We start from the raw sequence: 20,445 nt of genomic DNA, 5'->3' as shown, positions 1-20,445 counted from the left end.
CCATCAATATCAAATAGCATGGAGGTAGGTCGGCCTTTGGCACCAGTGGATGGCTTGTCAGTTGCTGTAGGTTGACTAGGTTGTGGAAGTTGGGATGGAAAAGTTGGACCTTCTGGAAGATTGAGGCCGAGGGCTGCACTTTGTGCCCGAGTGAGGACACCAATGGGCTCCTCCACTTGTTGTGACGATTGAGGAATGGTGCTCACCGCTATCAGGTTAATCTTTGGAAACGTGAACTCTTGCTGGTATGGACTCAGGCTCGAAGACGTGGATGCCCATTGCTTGGGACAATCCTTATTGTAGTGATCCTTACCCTCGGGGCAATGACGGCAAGGAGGAGACCCTTAGGCAGGGTACACTTGATTTGGTAACTCCCATATTCCTCACATCTGTAGAAAATGGGATGATTGGATGGCCGAGTTGGGGGACGAGGTGGTCTCTGCTCCTGCTGCATGGAGGCGGAGGCTAAGGTGTAGAAGCTCTAAGGGGCTGAGGGAGCATTAGTATGATAAAATCTTTGAGATGGAAAAGTGCTCTGCATACCTTGCATAGGAGGGATTGTCAGCAAAGGTGGCATGTGGTTTGGATGGCGATAGGGGGAAACCATATTGGATGCAGGTGCCAATGCCTGGTGAATGGGTTCCAAGCCTTGTTGAAGCGCAGGGACGAGGCTTTGTTGTAATTGCAGCAATCCTTTTAGAAATAAGCAATTTTTGTCGTCATGTCCGGGCAGAAGTAGTAGTAAGCTCGAAGCGGGCATTCTTGCGGAGGATTCCCAGGAGAGTGACACAAGCTACACCACACAATGGGCTTAGTCTCTTGCTGAGCTCTGAGCTCTTCTAGCTCCCGCTTGATTTGGTCCAAAGCTTCTTGATGTGGAGGCTTCTCATGTCGAAGAGAGAAGGATCACTCTTGTCGAAGAGCTCATTGTAAGTTCAGTGCTTCAAGTTCCCTGCGTAAAGAAGTCAAGGGGTTAGATGGACTTTCTAAGAGTACTGAGGTAGTCTCTACCTGAGGATGGTCGTGGAATAGCTTTCTTGCCACTTCTATCTGTAACAAACTTGGACACTCCGAGTCAAGAATATACCACGACACGATAGGAATTCACTTCAAAACAGTTCACAATTTGATTCGACACCGGCCCGACGGAGTTCCATGCCAAGAGGTATTGGCCCGAAAGACTGGCACCCCTTTCAGTATTTCTTTTTGTATTAAAATCTGTGCTCAAAGTACAAGGGAGTGATTGGGTCTCACTCTCAGACTCTGCGTCCAGATGCTCTGAGAAGTGGGAGCCCAAACCACTCTTATAAAGGTTTACAAGGGATGTCAAAAGCAGAGCCCCAAAAGCTGCCCATAAAAAGCATTCAAAAATAATGGTAACTCCTCTCACAAGCAAAGCTAAAAAATAAAGCTCTTTCTCTCTCTCAAACTTGCGTGAAAATTAAAGCAGCTCTTGCGTAGAATTTCCCAGCTTGACTTGCGCAGAAAAAGATACGTGAGACTATCCGTACAGCTGCCTGTAAAAAGCGAGAATGTTCGTAGCTGCTGCCACGTGGCTGTCTGTACAGATTTCCGTGATTTTCGAGGCAGTGCCACGTCAGCGTTTCAACCAATCTTTCCCGGGGTGGGGTGCATGTGTGTGTACAAGCCATCCACGTCACTAGTTTGTAACATACCCCCCTCTTGAAAGCATTGTAATCGCCCTCGATAATGCCCGCAAAAAAGACAGAGGCCATAAATTGTCTTAGTAGACACTGACTATTAGTACCGACGCACGAGGAACACACATCTAGCACATGTACCAATCGACAGTCACATCACACAACATCACAGGATATCACTTGACATCACAGGACATCACATGACAAATCATATTTAAAGATTCATCTAGATCTCAGACCATGATTAATCCGCAGCGTATTTAGCAATCGCATCTAGATCCACTCGGGACCTCATAGATGCCCGATTAACTAATCCTTATTGCAATCACGCCTATTGAGATCTTTCAGAACCGAAATGCTGCAGTCATTTCATCTATCAGTCCCTACACTTAACCCAGTCAAGTACAAATCAGTATCGGGAATTCCAGTTCATAAAGTCATACAGTAGAATACTGTCAGCTCACAGTATCCCTGAAACTCAAAAGAGACATGAGTGACTTTAGTATCAAAATCGGGGCAATCTGTTGACAAAGGAGTGGAGAGACTCCCCTCTTGTGCATACCCATTACACCAAATTCCGCCCAGCTGAGTTCGGGGTTCAATTTTGGAATAGACTATGCTAAACCAAAAGCTTCAAGGTAAAAGTTCATGATCTGAGGAGTATCTGGTCTTCCTGCTCCATCCACTTCACATCCAATGCAAGATAGTTCTTGAATTTAACCAAGAACTGCCTTATTATTTTACCTTTTACCTTTCTTTCTTTATGTGCCAAAATCTGTTTTGGAACGAGTATCTCCTCGTTTTCGTCCACTTCGGGTTGCTCATCAGGCTTCCCATCATCGGGTACATCGCCTTTAAAAGGCTTTAGGAGAACCACATGAAACGCATTGTGAATCCTCCAAGTATCAGGCAGCTTCAGTCTAAACGAGACATCATTTATCTTTTCAGAAATCTAGAAAGGTCCATAGTATCTCATGCTAACCTTTGGAAAAAGCCGCTCCTTTCCCCTTTTCTTTCTCAAGCATGTCTTCTCAAAACGTAAGAGCACCCAATCGTTCTCCTTTAATTTCAAATCGCGACGATGTCGATCTGTTGCCTTTTTCTGTTTTTCTTGAGATTTCTCCAAAGCCTTCCGGACCTAGTCCAAGTCCCTCGTGAACTGGTCGGCTTCAAAAGAAAATAATTATCTTTCGTGCTAAGGAAGGGTGGAACCTTCGTAGAAAATTCAATAATCTCAAATGGCACCTTCCCCATCAAAGAGTTGATCGTGTTATTGTAGGCATATTCCACCAAAGGTAAAAACCTTTTCTCATGTAGTCTTCTGATCCAACGAAGAAGACTTCAACAAATCCAGTATGACTGAATTTGCAATCTCAGATTTGCCCATCTTTCTGCGAGTGGAAAGATGATGAGAACTGCAACCGCATGCCAATGTTCTCCCAAATAGCCTTCCAAAACAAACTCATGAATCTGGGGTCTCTGTCGGAGACAATTGTCTCAGGCATGCCGTGTAATCTGAAGATCTAGGTCACAAACAATCTTGCTAAGTGATCCGGCTTGAATGTTTTCTTCACTAGAATGAAATGAGCTTGCATGCTAAATTTGTCAATAACAGTCCAGATACCATCGTGACCCCTCTGTGTTTTCGGGAGATAAAAAATGAAATCCATTGCAATACTTTCCCAGGGGCGGGTGGGTATGGGTAAAGGTTGTAATAATCCCTGTGCTTTATGCCTGTCAAACTTGACCTTCTGGCATACCAAGCAACTGCGTACAACATCGTCCATGTCCTTCTTGAGTCTCAGCCAAAACAAGTTTCTCTCCACACCTTTCAAGGTGGTAGCAATGCCGTGGTGACCGGCAAATGGTGGACAGTGGCATTTGGTTAGAACCTTTTCCCTCAACGGCTGTGTAACGCACAACATCGTTTTCTTCATCAAGTAGCCATCCCGAATGGAATATCCCGCTACTACCTCCCCATCTTGTAGCTGTATCTGTAGCATACTGATCGACATATCCTCGAAGCTTCTATGGTGTATCGCTGAAATAGCTAGAACCAACGGCTTCTGAGACAAAGCATCTGCGACCAAATTCTTCTCTCCCTGCACATGGACAATCTGGAAGTGAAACTGTGACAATATGTTCGCCCACCGCATCTGCTTTTCCGATAGCTGCGTTTGTAACAAGAAATAGCGTAAACTTTGATGATCTGTGAAGACTGTAAAATTCGCTCCGAGTAGGTAATGTCGCCACTGAGTAAGAGCATGGATAACCGCCTAAAGCTCTTTCTTATAAATCTGTGCTGTCAATTCCGGCCTTGAGAACAATCGGCTCTCATAGGCAATGACATGGCCTTCTTGCATTAAGACCGCACCCAGACTACGACCACGAGCATCACAATAAACTTCGAATGACTTCTGCAAATCTGACAAAATCAAAACTGGTCCTGTAGTCAATTTCTCTTTCAATGTCTGAAAGGCAGTCACCTCTGTGGGTCCCATGAGAAAGGGACTCCTTTCTCTGTCAAGATATGCAAAGGGGAAGCAACCTCTGCAAACTTTCTAATGAACTGCTGGTAGTACGAACATAAGCCCAAGAAGCTTCTAACTTCATGGACATTCTTCAAAGCGGGTCAATCACGGATAGTCTCTATCTTGGTCGGGTCCATCTGCACTCCTGCTGTTGAGACAATATGTCCCAAAAAGTGTATCTCGGGTAGGAAAAATTCACCAAGGGATTTCAAGGAGGACGTCACAACCTCCCAAGGGCATTACGTAGAAGTCCTTGTGCCCTAAACACCCCTGACATTGCAAACGAAGTTTGCCAACGATCGATGTATTGGCATCATCCCGTCCGGGTGCCGCTAGAACTACCTCCGCCTGTGGCCTCGGCCTGTCGGGCATAATTCCATTCAAGTGAAAAGAAGTTGGCCTTGGCTCCTCCATCAAAGAAAATGAGGGCTTCCTGATCTGTCACTTTGCCTAAGTGCGGCAAAGTTTTATACTTTTGTTCATCTGATTCGGTTCGGGCCCCATGCAATGTGGTACTAGTTCTGTTTTCATCTGCCTTTTCCGCCACATTCCTCTGCTGCTCTAGAACTCTCTCGCCTGTCTTCAGTCCGTTCTTGCTGTGCCTTTTTGGGGCACTTTGCGGAGATGTGCCCATGTTCCCCACATCCAAAACACTTCCCCTCTTTGAGATAGATAACCCTTTCTCTAAGAGTATGTCTGAAACGTGTATCATTCTTTTCTTCGTTCTAGGATCTCTTTCGCTTTCTACTTTCATTTGAGAGGTCTGTTGGGTTCTCTGAGTCAAGATCTCATCAGTGGGGTAATGCTAATTTCCCGAATGTATCGCAAAAACCCCGTTTCACATGACCCATCAATTCTTCAAAAGAATTCAACTTCTGTTCCAAGCAGTAGTCTCGGATCTCTGTAGGAAGTCCACAGCAAAACTGCTCAATCTGTTCCTTAAACAAGACCTTCGTAAATGAAGAGGTGGGTAGAAAAGAGTTCCAAAATCTCTCGCAATAAGCGTCCAAAGAATCTCCCTTGATCATCCGAAGATGATTCCAAGCAGTTCGTATATCTCTTTCGTATTCCCGAGTCAGCCAAGAAGAAATAAAAAGCCTTTCAACCATTTAACCGGAGCTTCCTTTCTCAGTAGAAGAGTGAACCACCATGTTCAAGCATCTCGGAAAGGATTCAAATCGAGTGTCCACCTTTAATTTCTTTTCCTTTCTTGCTTTTATCTTCGAGGAAGTCATATTGGTTGGCTTTATAAACATGTTGCTTCTTTGCATAAAACATGTGATTGTCGGAGTCCAAAGTATCTGAGGATGAGTCCTCGGTAAAACTGTCAAAAACTGGGCAAAATCTATGCTTCTTTGCCTTTTTCTTGCCCTTTCCGAAGCTTTGCTTTATTGGCTTCGCTTGTCCATGTCTTTAAGCGAGTACAGGTTCTGCTTTTCTGCACTCGTCTGTCTTTTCGGCTTTACTCCCTACCTGAGAGTAGCAATGGCCACACGCCGTCTCGAGTAAATCTTATCAGTCTGGTAATTCTTTAGGTGTATCACCAATCTCGGGTCCTTGGAGTACTTAATCAATTTGTTCACACATATGTCAATTTGCAGTTGACGTTTGTACTCCTTTTTTGGTAAACTTGTCCAAAAAAAAATTTGCCCAAATCTTCATTCTTTTCTTCAGTTCCTGCGCTGGATCTCCAACTTTTCTTTGCCTTCTCACTGAGAGGTGTCATCTCTGTCAGATTCTTCAACAGAATCCATGTGTAATCTGGGATTTTTAATGGCTTTATGCCCTGTAAGACAGAGCGATGAAGATGGGAGCAGGCCCGATGCGCGATGTATGAAGGGTGGGAGTCGCTAATACGTCCGGGGTCGTCAGGGCACGAAGGTTCTTTCCCAAAAGCTGTGTGCGCTGTAAAAAGGATCGGACCCTCTGTAGAGGAAGAATCTTTCTGTGCTCTGATACCACTGTAATAAACTTGGACATTCCAAGTCAAGAATCTACCGTGATACGACAGGAATTCACTTCAAAACAGTTCACAATTTGATTCAACACCGGCCTGACGGAGTTCTGTGCCAAGAGGTATTGGCCCCAAAGACTGCGCCCCTTTCGCTATTTCTTTTTGTATTAAAATCTTTTTGTATTGCGTCCAGATGCTCTGAGAAGTGGGAGCCCAAACCACTCTTATAAAGGTTTATAAGGGATGCCAAAAGCAGAGCCCAAAAGCTGCCCATAAAAAGCATTCAAAAATAATGGTAACTCCTCTCACAAGCAAAGCTAAAAAATAAAGCTCTTTCTCTCTCTCAAACTTGCGTGAAATTAAAACAGCTCTTGCGTAGAATTTCCCAGCTTGACTTGCGTAGAAAAAGCTGCATGAGGCTTTTTGTACAGCTGCCTGTAAAAAGCGGGAATGTCCCTACGCTACTGCCGCGTGGCTGTCCGTACAGATTTTTCCGTGATTTTCGAGGCAGTGCCATGTCAGGGTTTCAGCCAGTCTTTCTCGGGGCGGGGTGTGTGTGTGTGTACAAGCCATCCACGTCACCAGTTTGTAACACTATCCTAGTAGCAGCAGGGACAAACTCCTCCAAAGTGGCTTCAGGTCGGAGACTCTCTCGGTGTTTTTGGTGAGAAGTTTTGGGGAGAGCCTTCTCCACCCAGTTCTTGACCCACTCTCTGCATTCCTCGTCATACGAGCTGTTTTGAGGCATGTTCCCAGCTCCTCTCTTCTGAGCAGGTTGAGTATGTGGGTATGCCTCTTGTGCTGTTCCATGTAGTATCTCTGTTAACTGAGAAGTAATCTCCTCTACAGTATATACTGGCTTGGCTGCCCACATCCTATTATAGATCTTTTCCACATAGACTGAGTCAGTTTCTGGCATGAAAGTATATCTTGTGTGTGTCTTCTTCCTTTGTACTTGAGAGGCATTGTATTAGAAGGAGATTGATAAGGTCAAGAGAGCATGATCCATTGCAATCCCAACCGGTTTGGGTCCCACCTTAAAGTCCTTGATACTAGAAATAAAGCTTGGTGAAGTCATGACATAGTCCACTGTACTGGCCCCATGCCTATGTGGGAAGCATTTGAATCCCCCAGACAACGGGAAATTCTCTAGACCATTAAGTATGGCCAAACCATGTATGGTGGCCATCTCCATGAGATGTCTCCCATATTCAGTGTGTTCATTATCCTGTGAGTTTCTAGTAAGCCCCCTCTGTGATAAATCCACTTCTCTGAGCATTTCTTCAGAAGTATCATAGAATACTGGTTGAGAGTTGGCCGTTCTGGCATTAAAGTCTCCTAAGAGAACGATGTCTCCATCTCTAGAGAACTCCCATATGTCATTATTCAATATGGACAAAGGGGACTGTCCTTTAGGTGAGGAGTAGACTGAGGTACTTGGAGGGAAGTAGCATATAGCGATAGATAGAAATCTACCTGTCTCGGCTCTCATTCTCACCCACATATACCTTGCTTGCTCATCTTTCCTGATAATCTATAGTAGTGGCTTCAGCTCCTCTTTAAATAAGATTGCTACTCCTGCTGAACCCCGGCTACCCTGTAGAGATCTCTTGTCTGGTCGACTAGCTGTTTCCCATAAATAACCCTTCACATGTGGCATACGCTGTCCCGGTATCTGGTGTGTCTCTGAGTAGAAAACTATGTCTCTTTCCCTAAAGCTGTCTTCAAAGGCACCTACATCTAGCCTATATGATCCATTACAATTCCACGCCGCTATCTGTAGCGTCGCCCCATAGGTCTCGCACCGTCATGCTGAGCGCTTTTCCAGAATCACTACTTTCCCTCCTCTATAAAAGGCGATTTTTTCCTTTTCTCTTGCTGCCCTGATCTCTGGCATCAACTCTTGCATGTGTGCCAGTTGTGCCAATGTAAGATCATCTCCCAGGAAGATACTGGTTTTCTTAAGAGTTGGCCTCTTCTTTAGGAATTCTTTCCTTATTTCTATATTCGGGAAGCAGAGAATAAGTGCCCTATCCTTTACGTTTCCCTTCTCATCGATTCCTTTCTTGCCCACTCTCCATGCACTTGTGTGAGTAGGCTCTGTGATGCCCATGCGTTGTAGCAGTTCCTTCACTTCTTCATCTACATTCTCTTTGTCTTTGAGTCCTGTTACCCGCACATGTAGAGCCCGATTCTTCCTTTTCTGCTCTTTCTCAATTGTCATATTAATAATGGTAGAAGCAGGTGTGGTCTCGAGCATCTGGGCCTTCCCTTTCTTCGCATCCTCAATCCATTTCTCTGCTTCATCAACCTTTTCTTGTGACTTAAAAAGACGTTCCGTCCATGAGGATGCCGTTTTCGATTTTTGTTCATCTTCTTTTCGTAGAGCTTTCATTTGATCCTTCATGTCCTCAAGCTCCTTGAGCACCGAAGGTTGGTCGTCTCCCTTCTCCTTAGTTGCAGATTTGCAAGCCGCAAGTTCTCCTTTTAGCTCCTCGATTATTGCATCTTTTTCCCTCATGTGCTTTTCCATATTTGTTCTCCATGCTTCGAAACTTGCTACTGCCTCATCGAGTTTCTTTTGCGTAACGCATTCTGTTACATTTACTTCGGCCTTGATTAGGTTTCGTAGTTCTGTTTTCAAGATCTGAATCTCCTCATTTTGTATCCCCCGGGTCTCTCCCCTTAGTTCTCTCATCATGTCTCCATACATGGAGTTCCTGTAGCTCTCCGCGCTCGCGTGCATTTCCTTCTTGATGTCATCTCTCATGTAGTTTAGCTCTGATTTGAGCATCATCTGGACCTTCTCCATCATTAGTCCATCATTAGAGAGAGAGAGAGAGAGAGAGAGAGAGAGAGAGAGAGAGAGAGAGAGAGAGAGAGAGAGAGAGAGAGAGAGAGAGAAAGAAAGATATATTAACGTCTCGAAAGAGCCAAAATGGCCCATGAGACAAGAAACTATACATCTGGTAATACATCTCTCGTCTACTGAAACAGAAAAAAGATCTACTCAACATCATAGTGATGTTTGAGTCTACAAAGCTAAAACTAAGCTAAAACTGGGAATATGTACAAATACATGACTGATCCCATCCAAATCTGACCATCAACTTCTATCTCCCCGTCCTCTATCCCAGGATATCCCTGATGGGTAGATCCAGTATAGAGAGGCCGCTGAAAGGTGGCACTCGTCTCCGATGTCGAGCGATGATGCCTCTGATTTGGTGCAAATGGCGGAGTCTGGGTCGAGGCCCGGGTGGTCGAGGACGGCGAGTACGACCCTATGCAGTGGCCTGATCAAGACGGACTCCTCTAGGCCTCGATGGACGTGGTCCTGGGGGTGTGGTTGTATCCATAGACGGAGTCTGTGTCCCAAGGTCCTCTCCCTCTCTACTGAAGAAGTCACGCAAAGTGCGCTGTCGATCTGTTGGTGGAAAACTGTCTTGTAATAGTTTATCCCTGTGCCTCCTCAGCTCTAGTAAAAAGAGTTCGAGGCATCTCTGGTCTTCATAATCCATCACTCGACGTAATGGTCCAAAGCCCTCTCTAAAAAGGCAATGGTATCTCCCCCTGATCTCGTAATAGACTGTGCAGCGGCAAATGTAATGCTCCTCAGATTAACAAAATAAATTAAACTAGTATAACAAAATATAAATACTGCGGAATCTTAAACTAAGCTGATAGGTGTGAGAGGTGAAAGGCGTGAAATGTGTGAACTAAGCAGTATAGTGTGTAGACAATATGGGAGGGAAGTAGAGATCCATCTTCATCTGCACTCTGGACGACGAAAAAGTATGGCTCGAATCCTTTGCTGTAGCCTCCTTCGAAACTGAGAGAGAGAGAGAGAGAGAGAGAGAGAGAGAGAGAGAGAGAGAGAGAGAGAGAGATGATATGATATGATATATTAACGTCTTCAAAAGGCCAAAATGACCTATGAGACCATCAGATACAAAGTGGTGAATCTAATACAATGTCTGAAGTACAAGTACAAAAAGTACTGAGAGTACAAAAAATGAAAACTGAAAATGAAGTGTGAGATATGAAATGTGAAATGTAAATATGTAGAAAAGGCCCTCAATGGCAATCTGGGTGTCGTGCTAGAATGCCTCTGATCCTCTGCTGGAGTCTCCGTTGATGGAGTGTGCTCCTGTGTCTCGGTCGTGGTCGTCTCGATCTCCCGAGCTCAGTCGCCCTGTCAATGAGGGTGCCTCTGGTATGAATGCGGGTACAACCCTGTGCTGGTGGTTGGTCTCTTGGCTCCCTCGATCCAAAGAAGTCTGTGATCTGTCTCTGCGACTGTCGTACTCCATGTCTCCCCAACAGACTATCTCTATGTCGGTGTAGCTCAAGTAGATATAAGCCAAGGCATCTCTGGTCTTGATACCTCATGACTCTATCTAGGGGTCCAAAACCCTCCCTGAATAAGCAATGGAAGCGCCCTCGTATCTCATAATACACAGTGCAGTGGCATATGTAGTGTAGCTCTGTCTCTGGCTCTTTACCGCATAGTTGACATTATCCTAGACTCTGGTGGTATCCCTCTAAATCTACCCGTCTCAATCTTCAGCTGGTGTGAGGATGTGCGAATCTGACCAATAGCACATCGCAGACCATGAGATAAATGAGTGTCCATGTAGTTCGGACGAGTCACAAACCCATCTCCTGAAAGTTGGAGAAGGTGATCTTTGTAGAAAGCCATCTTCGTGCCCAACTCCTGTATCGGCTCTACCCATGTCCTCCTGGTGTCCAACTGTATAAGATCTTGACGAATGAGTCTAGTGATCTCCGTCCGTGTGACTGGCAGGGAGGGTGCATCCAGGGAATACTGAAAGGGAGGCAATCTATCCATGCTGAGACCATGCCTCTGAAACCATGAGGTCATCTGTGCATACCAACATGATGCATCTCCCTGCATGGCTAACTGTCTAGAGGACTCAAGAGCCAGTCTAGTATATCTGCCTCTATGTGTATCCCATAGACTGTGCATAAAGGACACTGATCTGGTAAGAGCCTCAATCTCTATAGGAGGGGCGACTACTTCCGCTCGAATAATCGCATGTGTAACAGAGGCCTTGGCTCTAATCATCCGGGATATCATAAATACCAAGGGTCTCTCCATGTTCCTCCAACTGTCATGATTCACAGATAGTCTCCAAACTTGGACCCCATAAAGCATAGCTGAAGCAACCAAAGTATCAAAGAGCCATAGTTTTGTTCGTGATTCTTGAAACTGAACCTGCGAACACATCCTCGCTAGCCCTCCCAATGCCGCATAGGCTCTGGATAGTCTAGTCTCTGCTGCTCTCCTCAGAGTAAGCCTCGGTCCCGTGAATACCACCCCGAGATATGTATATTCATCTGTGTACTCCACAGTGTCTTGACCATATACGAATGCAGGTGCCGATGTCTTGACCCACTGTGGTGTGGTGTTAAACACCATAACCTTGGTTTTACCAAGGTTCACAGACAATCCACTATCCTCTGCAAAGTTGTGCAATGCATCCAAATGTCTCTGCATGCCCTCTGGCGACTTTGATATGAACACAATATCATCAGCATATAATAATAAAGGGATCCATGTCCCTGCCAGCTGAGCGCCTCTGTCACCCTCTCTGTCAATGTAGTCAGAGACCTCATCTACATACATACCAAAAAGTGTAGGGGACAAAGGACACCCCTGTTTCACTCCAATAGTGGAATGAACAATGTCAGAAATCCCCTCAAGAGTGCGTACCTGGCCAGTCACTGAGCCGTATAAAGCCATGATCCCCCGTATGATCTCTGTGGGTACTCCCAACTTCAGTAGCCTGTGCATCAATCTGGCCCTCGGCACTGTGTCAAATGCCTTGCGGAAGTCCAGAAAGCAACAATACATCCGTCTCCCATGTGCCCGACCCTCCTCAATAATGGCTCTGAGTGTAAGAATATGGTCCAAAGTGGAGAAACCCCTCCTGAATGAAGCTTGTCCTGCTGCTCGTATTCCCTCATTTTCTGCCCATTTACTCAATTACTGTTCAAGAATGGATGCATACAACCGTGCCAATGTGTGCCCTATCATAATAGTATGGTAGTTCCCTGGCAACGTGGGGTCCCCTGCCTTGAAAAGAGGTACAATAGTAGATAATCTCCAGGACTCGGGTAGTCCCTCACACATGACACGGTTAAACAACCGCGCAAGAACCTCTGACAGGAAATCTCTAGCATGTATCAAGTGCTCTGCCACCAAACCATCATGATCATATGCTCTCCTAGTCCTCATCCTGTCAATGGCGTTCTTCACCATCTCAGTGGTAAAGAAGGTACTAGTGGCTGGACATGGCTCTAGAGGGTCTGGTAATGGTGGTTGCCCATGTACTGTATATAATGATGCTGCATATTGACCCCAAATCTCGGGAGAGGTAATCACTGGAGGAGGTGAGTGCTCATGGAAGAGACGCCAGGCCTCACCTGAATCGCGGCTCAAAAAGAGCTGATACAAATCACGTTCCATCTGGGCTAAAAAGGTCCGCTTGTTCCGTTGCACTAAACGCCGAAGGGCAATCCGAGATTGTCTATATGTAATGACTCCAAGTATAAGCTCGCTCTGAATCTGAACTCTCATCTCTCTGCACTCCTCATCATACCAACTATTCTGAGGCATGTTCCCAGAACGTCTTCTCTGATCTGGTTGAGTGTGTGAGTATGCCTCTGCTGCTGCCCCATGCAAGATCTCCGTCAATGAAGTGGTGATCTCCTCCACTGTATATACAGGCTCGGCTGTCCCCATCCCTCTGTAAATCTCTTCCACATAAACTGAATCCGTCTCTTGTGTAAAAGTATACCGTGTGTGTGCACTCCTCTGTGGTGTCTGAGAGACACTATACTGGAAAGAGACTGAAAAAGTCAAGAGAGCATGGTCCACTGCTACTCCAACAGGCCTAGGGCCCACACTGAGATCCTGAATATGAGAGATGAAGCTCGGTGAAGTCATGACATAGTCCACTGTACTGACCCCATGTCTGTGTGGAAAGCATGTGAATCCCCCAGACGAAGGAAAAATCTGTAGACCATTAAGTATGGCCAGACCATGCGTAGTTATCATCTCCATGAGATATCTCCCATACTCTGTGTGCTCTTTCTCCTGTGAGTGTCTGTCAAGTCCCATCTCCGATATATCCATCTCTCTAAGCATCTCCTCCGAGGTATCATAAAATACCGTTTGGGAGTTGGCTGTCCTGGCATTAAAGTCTCCCAAGAGAATGATATCTCCATCTCTAGAGAACTCCCATATGTCATCATCAAGTATAGAGAAAGGGGATTGCCCTCTAGGTGAGGTATAGACTGATGTGCTAGGGGGAAAGTAACATATAGCAATGTATAAGAATTTGCCTGTCTCAGCTCTCAGTCTCACCCACATGTATCTCGCCTGGTCATCTCTTCGGACAATCTGTAATAGCGGCTGCAACTCTTCCTTGAATAAGACTGCTACCCCTCCTGAACCTCGACTTCCATGCTGGGATCTAGCGTCTGGCCGACAAGCTGTCTCCCATAAATAACCAATCACACTTGGCATCAACTGTCCAGATTTTTGATGTGTCTCTGAGTAAAAGACAATGTCTCTATCTCTGAAGCTATCTTCAAAGGCACCCACATCCAGCCTATATGATCCATTACAATTCCATGGCGCCATCCGGAGTGTGGTCCCATATGTCTCGCACCATCATGCTGTGCGTTTTTCCAAAACCACTACTTTCCCTCCTCTGTAAAATGCAATTTCCCCCTTCTCCCTTGCTGCCTTGATCTCTGGCATCAACTCTTGCATATGTGCTATTTGTGCTAAAGTAAGGTCATCCCCCATAAATATTCCAGTTTTCTGAAGTGCTGGTCTCTTCTTTAGGAATTCCTTCCTTGTTTCCAAAGTCGGGAAACGCAAAATAAGTGCTTTCTCTTTGACGTTTGCCTTCTCATCCACTCCCTTCTTTCCTACTCTCCAAGCACCTGTGTGCATAGGTTCCGGGATGCCCATGCGCTGCAAGAGTTCCTTCACTTCGTCTTCTACATTTTCGGTGTCTTTGATACCAGTAATACGCACATGGAGGGCTCTAGTCCTCCTCTTCTGTTCCTCCTCAATGGTCATATTGATGATGGTAGAAGTCTGTGCGGCTTCTGGCATCCGGGCCTTCCCTTTCTTTGCACCTTCGATCCATTTTTCTGCTTCATCAACTTTCTCCTGTGTTTTAACAAGGCGCTCCGCCCATGAGGAAGCCTCTTTCGAGTTTTGTTCTTCTCCTTCGCGCAGAGTTTTCACCTGCTCCTTAATATCTGCGAGCTCCTTTAACATCGAGGGCTGATTTTCCCGTTCCGTTTTGGGCATAATTTTGCAAGCTGCAAGTTCCCCTTTAAGCTCTACAATCACTGCATCTTTTTCCTTCATGCATTTTTCCACATTGGTTTTCCATGATTCAAAGCTTGTAATTGCCTTATCCAACTTTTTCTGCATAATACATTCCATTACATTCACTTCTGCACGCATTAGAGCCTGCATCTCCGCTTTCACAGATAGATACATCTCATCATGCCTACCAAGCATCGCTTTATCTAATTCTTTCCTCATATCTGCATACATAGAATTCTTATAACTATCTGCGTTTGCGTACATCTCTTTCCTGATGTCATCTCTCATAAAGCTGAGCTCAGATTTAATCATCACTTGAACCCTTTCCATCATTAAATCATCTTGGACTCTGACGGTTTTCCCTGCTTGCAGTGAGCTTGGCGAGAGTATACTATCTCTGTTCTTCCGCTTGAAAGTCGCTTTCATTTTTTTTTGGGGTGGTGAAGCCACTTGCATCACCATCCTCGATTGGTTAGTCCATCTCAGAAAGAAGAACAAAGCGAGCACTGAGTCAAGGCCCTCACCAGCGGACGCCTTGGTTAGCCTTGCCCTAGTCACCAGGTACTCGCCCTAGTCCTGGCTGACTCCTCGCCCTAGCCCTGGCAGGCTGGTCTCATCCCGCCCTCCTGACACAGGACCAACAGCTTGCCCAGGCCTAGCAGCTCGCCCTTGATCAGGTTCAGCAGCTCGCCCAGGACCCTCGTCCAACGGAGAGAAAGGTCGCCCCCTCGTCCCTCGTCCAGCAGGTTGGCAACGCGACTGCTCACCCTCGCCTCAGCCAGCTCGCCTTCGCCCGCGATCCTCGCCAAGAGCCTGCTCGCCTTTGCCCTGAGCCTGCTCGCTCTCGCCTCAGCCAGCTCATCCCTCGCCTCAGCCGGCTCGTCCCTCGTCCCACGTCTGAGCTTGCTCGTCCCTCGTCCACAGCAGAGGTCGCCCTCGCCCTCGCCACAGCAGGTCGCCCTCGCCCTCAGAGAGAGAGAGAGAGAGAGAGAGAGAGAGAGAGAGAGAGAGAGAGAGAGAGACTATGTTAGACTTTCTTCGTGCTCAGAGTCATGCATTTCGTGGCTTGACCATGCCAGTACCTTCAGCTCCAGACCTTATCGATCAGGAGTTTGCTGATGACACTATGCTGATGTTGCGCTATGAGTTAGCAGCTCTTGATGCGATGCGGGGAGCCCTGGAGGTTTTTTGCATTGCCAGTGGTGCACGCATTAACTGGCATAAATCCTATGGGTTATTGGTTGGCACTGATGACATACCTACTTGGGGGGTAACTGATGGTTTCACATGGCTACAGCCAGGTCAGACATGCAGATATCTGGGCTTCCAGGCTGGATTTGACGTTTCCTCACAGCAGCAGTTTGCACTTGTGCTACAGTCTATTCGCAGGAAGCTTTGTCATTGGTCTTCACGTCATCTGTCGTTGGCTGGCCGCGCATTGGTCGCCAACCAGGTCATTCTGGCTACAGTATGGTATACGGCCTCCTGTTGGATGCTACATTCTAGTGTGATAGCTCAGCTACGCAGACTCGTGCGGAACTTTTTATGGAGTGGCACAGATGGGACTACTGATACTCGTGCTCGAGTTTGCTGGTCCACGATTATTCGTCCTAGATCAGAGGGGGGCCTTGGCATTATTGATCCAGAATTACAGAGTCGCGCCCTTCTTACCAAGCTTATTGTTCGGGGTCTTTTTCCCGGCCAAGAACCTTGGAAGATGCTTCTTCAGGCCGCTCTTTCCACAGCGACTCCGCGCCTCGGAACTAGAGATGGCCATACTTGGCAAACAGGGTATCGTTTTCTCTTCACGGATGCCCCCTTGTGCACCAGAACTCTCTCACCCTTCATTCGTTCGCTCCTTCAGATTTGGGTATCCATGCGACGCGCTATCAAACGCTCACCTCCCTCATGCCGTGAGGAGATTGAGCGCCAGCCTCTCATTTGGAATGATGCAGTTCTTGATTCTTCGGTTAATCCACCTCGTCAACTTGGAGAGAGGACTCACATTGACTGGGCTGCTTGGGACACTGGACCTGCTGCCTCTATGCGGTTGTTTCATGAGACGCGTATGTTGGATGCAGATTTTGTGGCAGAACATTATGACATTGGTCGCGGGGTAACAGACAGACTACTTGAGATTGGCTCCGCCATTCCTTCACACTGGGACGCAGTCATGCGGTGTACAGTTCAGATGCCTCCACATTGTGGCTGGGAAGGCCTCTTCTATCAGAGCACTCTCTTACTAGTTCGTTTCGACACTATGCTGTTAACAGTTGATACTGACTACTCTTCGGGGATGCATGCTAGACTGACTTATGCTACTACCTCTCCGCACCTTGTCTACCCCGATGCTCGCTGGGAGGCCATACGAGTAGTTGGCTCCCGTGGGAAGCGTCGTTGTGTTGACCCCCGTTTCGCGTCCGCTGATGCTGCACTTTGGAGGCTTTGGGTGTGGGAGGGTCGTGCCCTATCTCAGCTTTATTGGGACCCAGGAGAGTGGCATTGGCCTCACTCTAACCCTACCGGCGCACATGTATCATTCTTTGAGTATACAGTCAGAATTGGAAGATTCGCATTGATGAGACAGCACCCAGAGCAGCCCACTCGTATGCGTTTCTGGTTACATTCAGGTCTCTCACACGCCTATCTACGGCAATTTTGGTCAGCCATCTGGGATTTACATGTGGCTCGTCGTATTTCCTTTTTCCTTTGGATGATTGCACATGCAGGACTTCTAGTTGGGACTTGGTTAGCTTCTATGGGTCACGATCCGTTATGTACTCGATGTTCTTTGCGCCTACCTGAGTCACCTGCGCATTGCCTTTGGTCATGCTCGTCTTCTCATGCAGTTTGGCTAGCAGTTGGTTTTTTACTTAGCAGAGCTGGAGTTCAGCATGGATTTCTCACTTGGGGATCTGTTTCCTGGTTGATGCCGATGCCCGGACCGCATCTTTTCTACGAGGGCTCAGACACAGATCCAGATCTTATGCTTACCGCGACTGGTTACAGACGAGGGACTTTGGCTATGTTACCACAGATTGCTTGGCAAGGAGATCCTCAAACACGTGATGAAATCTTCTCAGTAATCACCAGCATTGCACTCTGGAATGTTTGGAGAGCTCGTTGTCTTCATATTCTCAGTGCGGCACCGCAGCTCCTTCAGGATACCCTCACTGTCATTTGGCTGGACATCATTCACACCCTCATCTGGCAGTGGGATTCTTCCTCAGGCACATCTAGAGCATCCGAGGCTCGTCGATTTGATTTCCTTCGGCGTTGGGCAAGATCTCCACTCTTCTTCACACTTATAGGTGGACAGATTACATGGCATTATGCGCCTCCTCAGTGGTTTCTCCTCCACTCATCACACAGACCACCATGAGATTGTACTAGTCGAGTTGTCACTATAGTGGCTCTCATCCTTACATTCAGCTTGTACACCCCACATGACAGGCTATTTTGGCATCCGTTGGGGATTCTATTGTACTCAGTAATATACAGCCCTGATTTTTACCAAAAAAAAAAAAAAAAAAGAGAGAGAGAGAGAGAGAGAGAGAGAGAGAGAGAGAGAGAGAGAGAGAGCTATTTTGGCATCCGCTGGGGATTATATTGTACTCAGTAATATACATCCCTGACTTTCCCCCCAAAAAAAAAAGAGAGAGAGAGAGAGAGAGAGAGAGAGAGAGAGAGAGAGAGAGAGAGAGAGAGAGAGAGAGAGAGAGAGAGACCACTCAAACTTGCTCTCTTTCCAAATACAGGGGATTTCCTGTATGGTTGCACTTTATTCCAGGAATTGCTTTTCGTACAAACAATGAGCCCTTCAAGGTCTTTGTTATCTCCTCCTGGGTTTTTCCCTCCAATTTTTGCATCATGATAGTACATGGAGCCTGTTCTCTTGAAGTTCCCTTTTCTCAGGTCTTTGACTCCTTACCAGGCTGAAATGGAGAGATTCACATCGAAGGTGGTGGAGATGATGAAAGAGGAGAAGCTCTTTTATTCGCAAGGAGGACCCATCATCTTAGCACAGGTATGCTACATGGCTAAAATCTTCATCCTCCAGGTTCCAAGCTATGTGTGCTAGAATTAAAAAGGTACTTGGTCTGGGCTGGCTTAAAGGGTTGTTTCTGATAGGAATGCTTTAAGAAATGTAAAATGTAATCGAGTGAGTCCTCAAAAGAACACGCAACAAATAAAGGAAGCCTAGAGGCTCTTCAGAGACTGTGATGAAGGAATTATTTAGGGGAGTGGGGCCTTGCTCTGGGTGATGGTTTCTCTGTTTGGATCTCCTGTAAGTTTCAATGTATGGGGGGTATGCCCTCAAACTCCTCATGACCTTTAGAGAACATGAAGTTTGTGCTACTTCTTGCAAGTGGAAGTAGCAATAGAGAACAGGAAGTGCTAAGTTGTCTTTTACACTAAGAAACTGCATTGCTAAATATCACTTAAAGAAAGTTTTGAAAGTAGGACAGTTTAGCTACAATGCGAATTCTGAGCTTTTATGCCAACAGTCCCTGGCGTTCTCAGGATTGTCTGGTTAATTAAAAAATATATCTTGGTGATTGTTGGCAGCCAGCGATTTGATTGTGGGTTTGTTTAAAGATAAAAAGTTGCACTAAATCTACTGGCGAAAACCTCAAGAGGACCTTCAATGTATCTAGAAAGCTCTAAAGAAGATCCCTGCTTAGGGGTGGGATATCAAGTGTTTAGAGATGATTCGAGGAACCCATGCCTGGGAATTTCTTGCTCAAACCTATGTTTTTTCCAGAAGCCTTAAAGGGTGTTATACTTGCACATTTGAAGTGGTGAATCTGGAAGGCTGTCTCTTAGTAAATTTTCTCTAAGCGAAAAGGACATAACAGAGTTCATGAGGACATGCTTCTTATTTGTTTTCTCCCTTTTCTTGTGACGAAATTATATTGGCAGCATTGGCTTTGAGATTTTATTTTACTCCAGCATACTACGACCTTGGTTGTATTCGCTTTTCTTTTCTTCTGGTAGAAGAGTTGCTATAGTTATCACGGTTTTTTTTGTGAATTGTGTGAAAATGACAGATAGAGAATGAGTATGGGAATATCGACTACAGTTATGGACAGGCTGGAAAAACTTATATGAAGTGGGCTGCAGAAATGGCACTTGGACTAAACACTGGCGTCCCGTGGATTATGTGCAACCAAGCAGATGCCCCTGATCCTATTGTATGCTCTTTACATTACAGTCTACTTGCAGTTCTCTCTGCAACATGTCACCCTAATATCTTTCCATGAGTGATCAACAAAAAATCTCTTTACAGATCAATACGTGTAATGGATTCTACTGTGATAGTTTTGAGCCAAACTCAAACAAAAAGCCAAAAATGTGGACCGAGAATTGGACCGGCTGGTATGCATTGCTTTGCCTAGCTTTTACTTTATATGGGTCTCATGAATCATGAGATAAACAGCTTTGCTTGATGAAGAACTAACTTTCTAAAGCCACTAGCACAAATTTGATACGACTGTGATTCTATATTTTTTATGTGCGATCATATTTCTACCAAACACTTAATTGGTCTGCATATACCCGGGGGGATTCACTCTATACACAAAACGGAACGCCACCTGCAAGCAGACAACTTTGATAAAACCCTTATATACGACTCATATTAGGGAATATGACCCCCTTTTCTACGCTTATAAGACAATCAATGCAGAAAACTATCAGACCCCTACCTTACATATAAAATTTAGTCTCACATGATTTAACTAAGTAAAACTAGTCAAAGAGCGTGTAGCATAGTGATTTGCAACATATTAAGGAACCACTTCTGTTGATAACTAGATGTGCCCTCAATGTATCTTAGTTTGAATTTCAAACTATGTGCTCGTTCAGCCTGCACTTTAACTACTCGTCAAATTTTGACCCACTTAAATTACTCAAAAAACACGG

The 20,445-nt window shown here is 45.8% G+C and overlaps 1 protein-coding gene across 2 annotated transcripts in view; it reads left to right on the top strand.

The window, feature by feature from the left end:
- Positions 1-20,445, top strand: part of LOC147442811 (beta-galactosidase 8-like) — a 152,995-nt gene that overhangs the window by 21,832 nt on the left and 110,718 nt on the right. For both annotated transcript variants that reach the window (XM_086528841.1, XM_086528842.1), the window contains 4 exons: positions 18,279-18,345; positions 18,455-18,547; positions 19,572-19,715; positions 19,811-19,899. In XM_086528841.1, coding sequence (XP_086384967.1) covers positions 18,279-18,345; positions 18,455-18,547; positions 19,572-19,715; positions 19,811-19,899 — 393 coding nt within the window. The remainder of the gene's footprint in view (positions 1-18,278; positions 18,346-18,454; positions 18,548-19,571; positions 19,716-19,810; positions 19,900-20,445) is intronic.

This window comes from Adiantum capillus-veneris, chromosome 14, assembly GCF_014529385.1.
Source record: "Adiantum capillus-veneris isolate H3 chromosome 14, ASM1452938v2, whole genome shotgun sequence".
Classification (NCBI taxonomy): domain Eukaryota; kingdom Viridiplantae; phylum Streptophyta; class Polypodiopsida; order Polypodiales; family Pteridaceae; genus Adiantum; species Adiantum capillus-veneris.
This window is presented reverse-complemented; position numbering and strand designations above follow the sequence as displayed.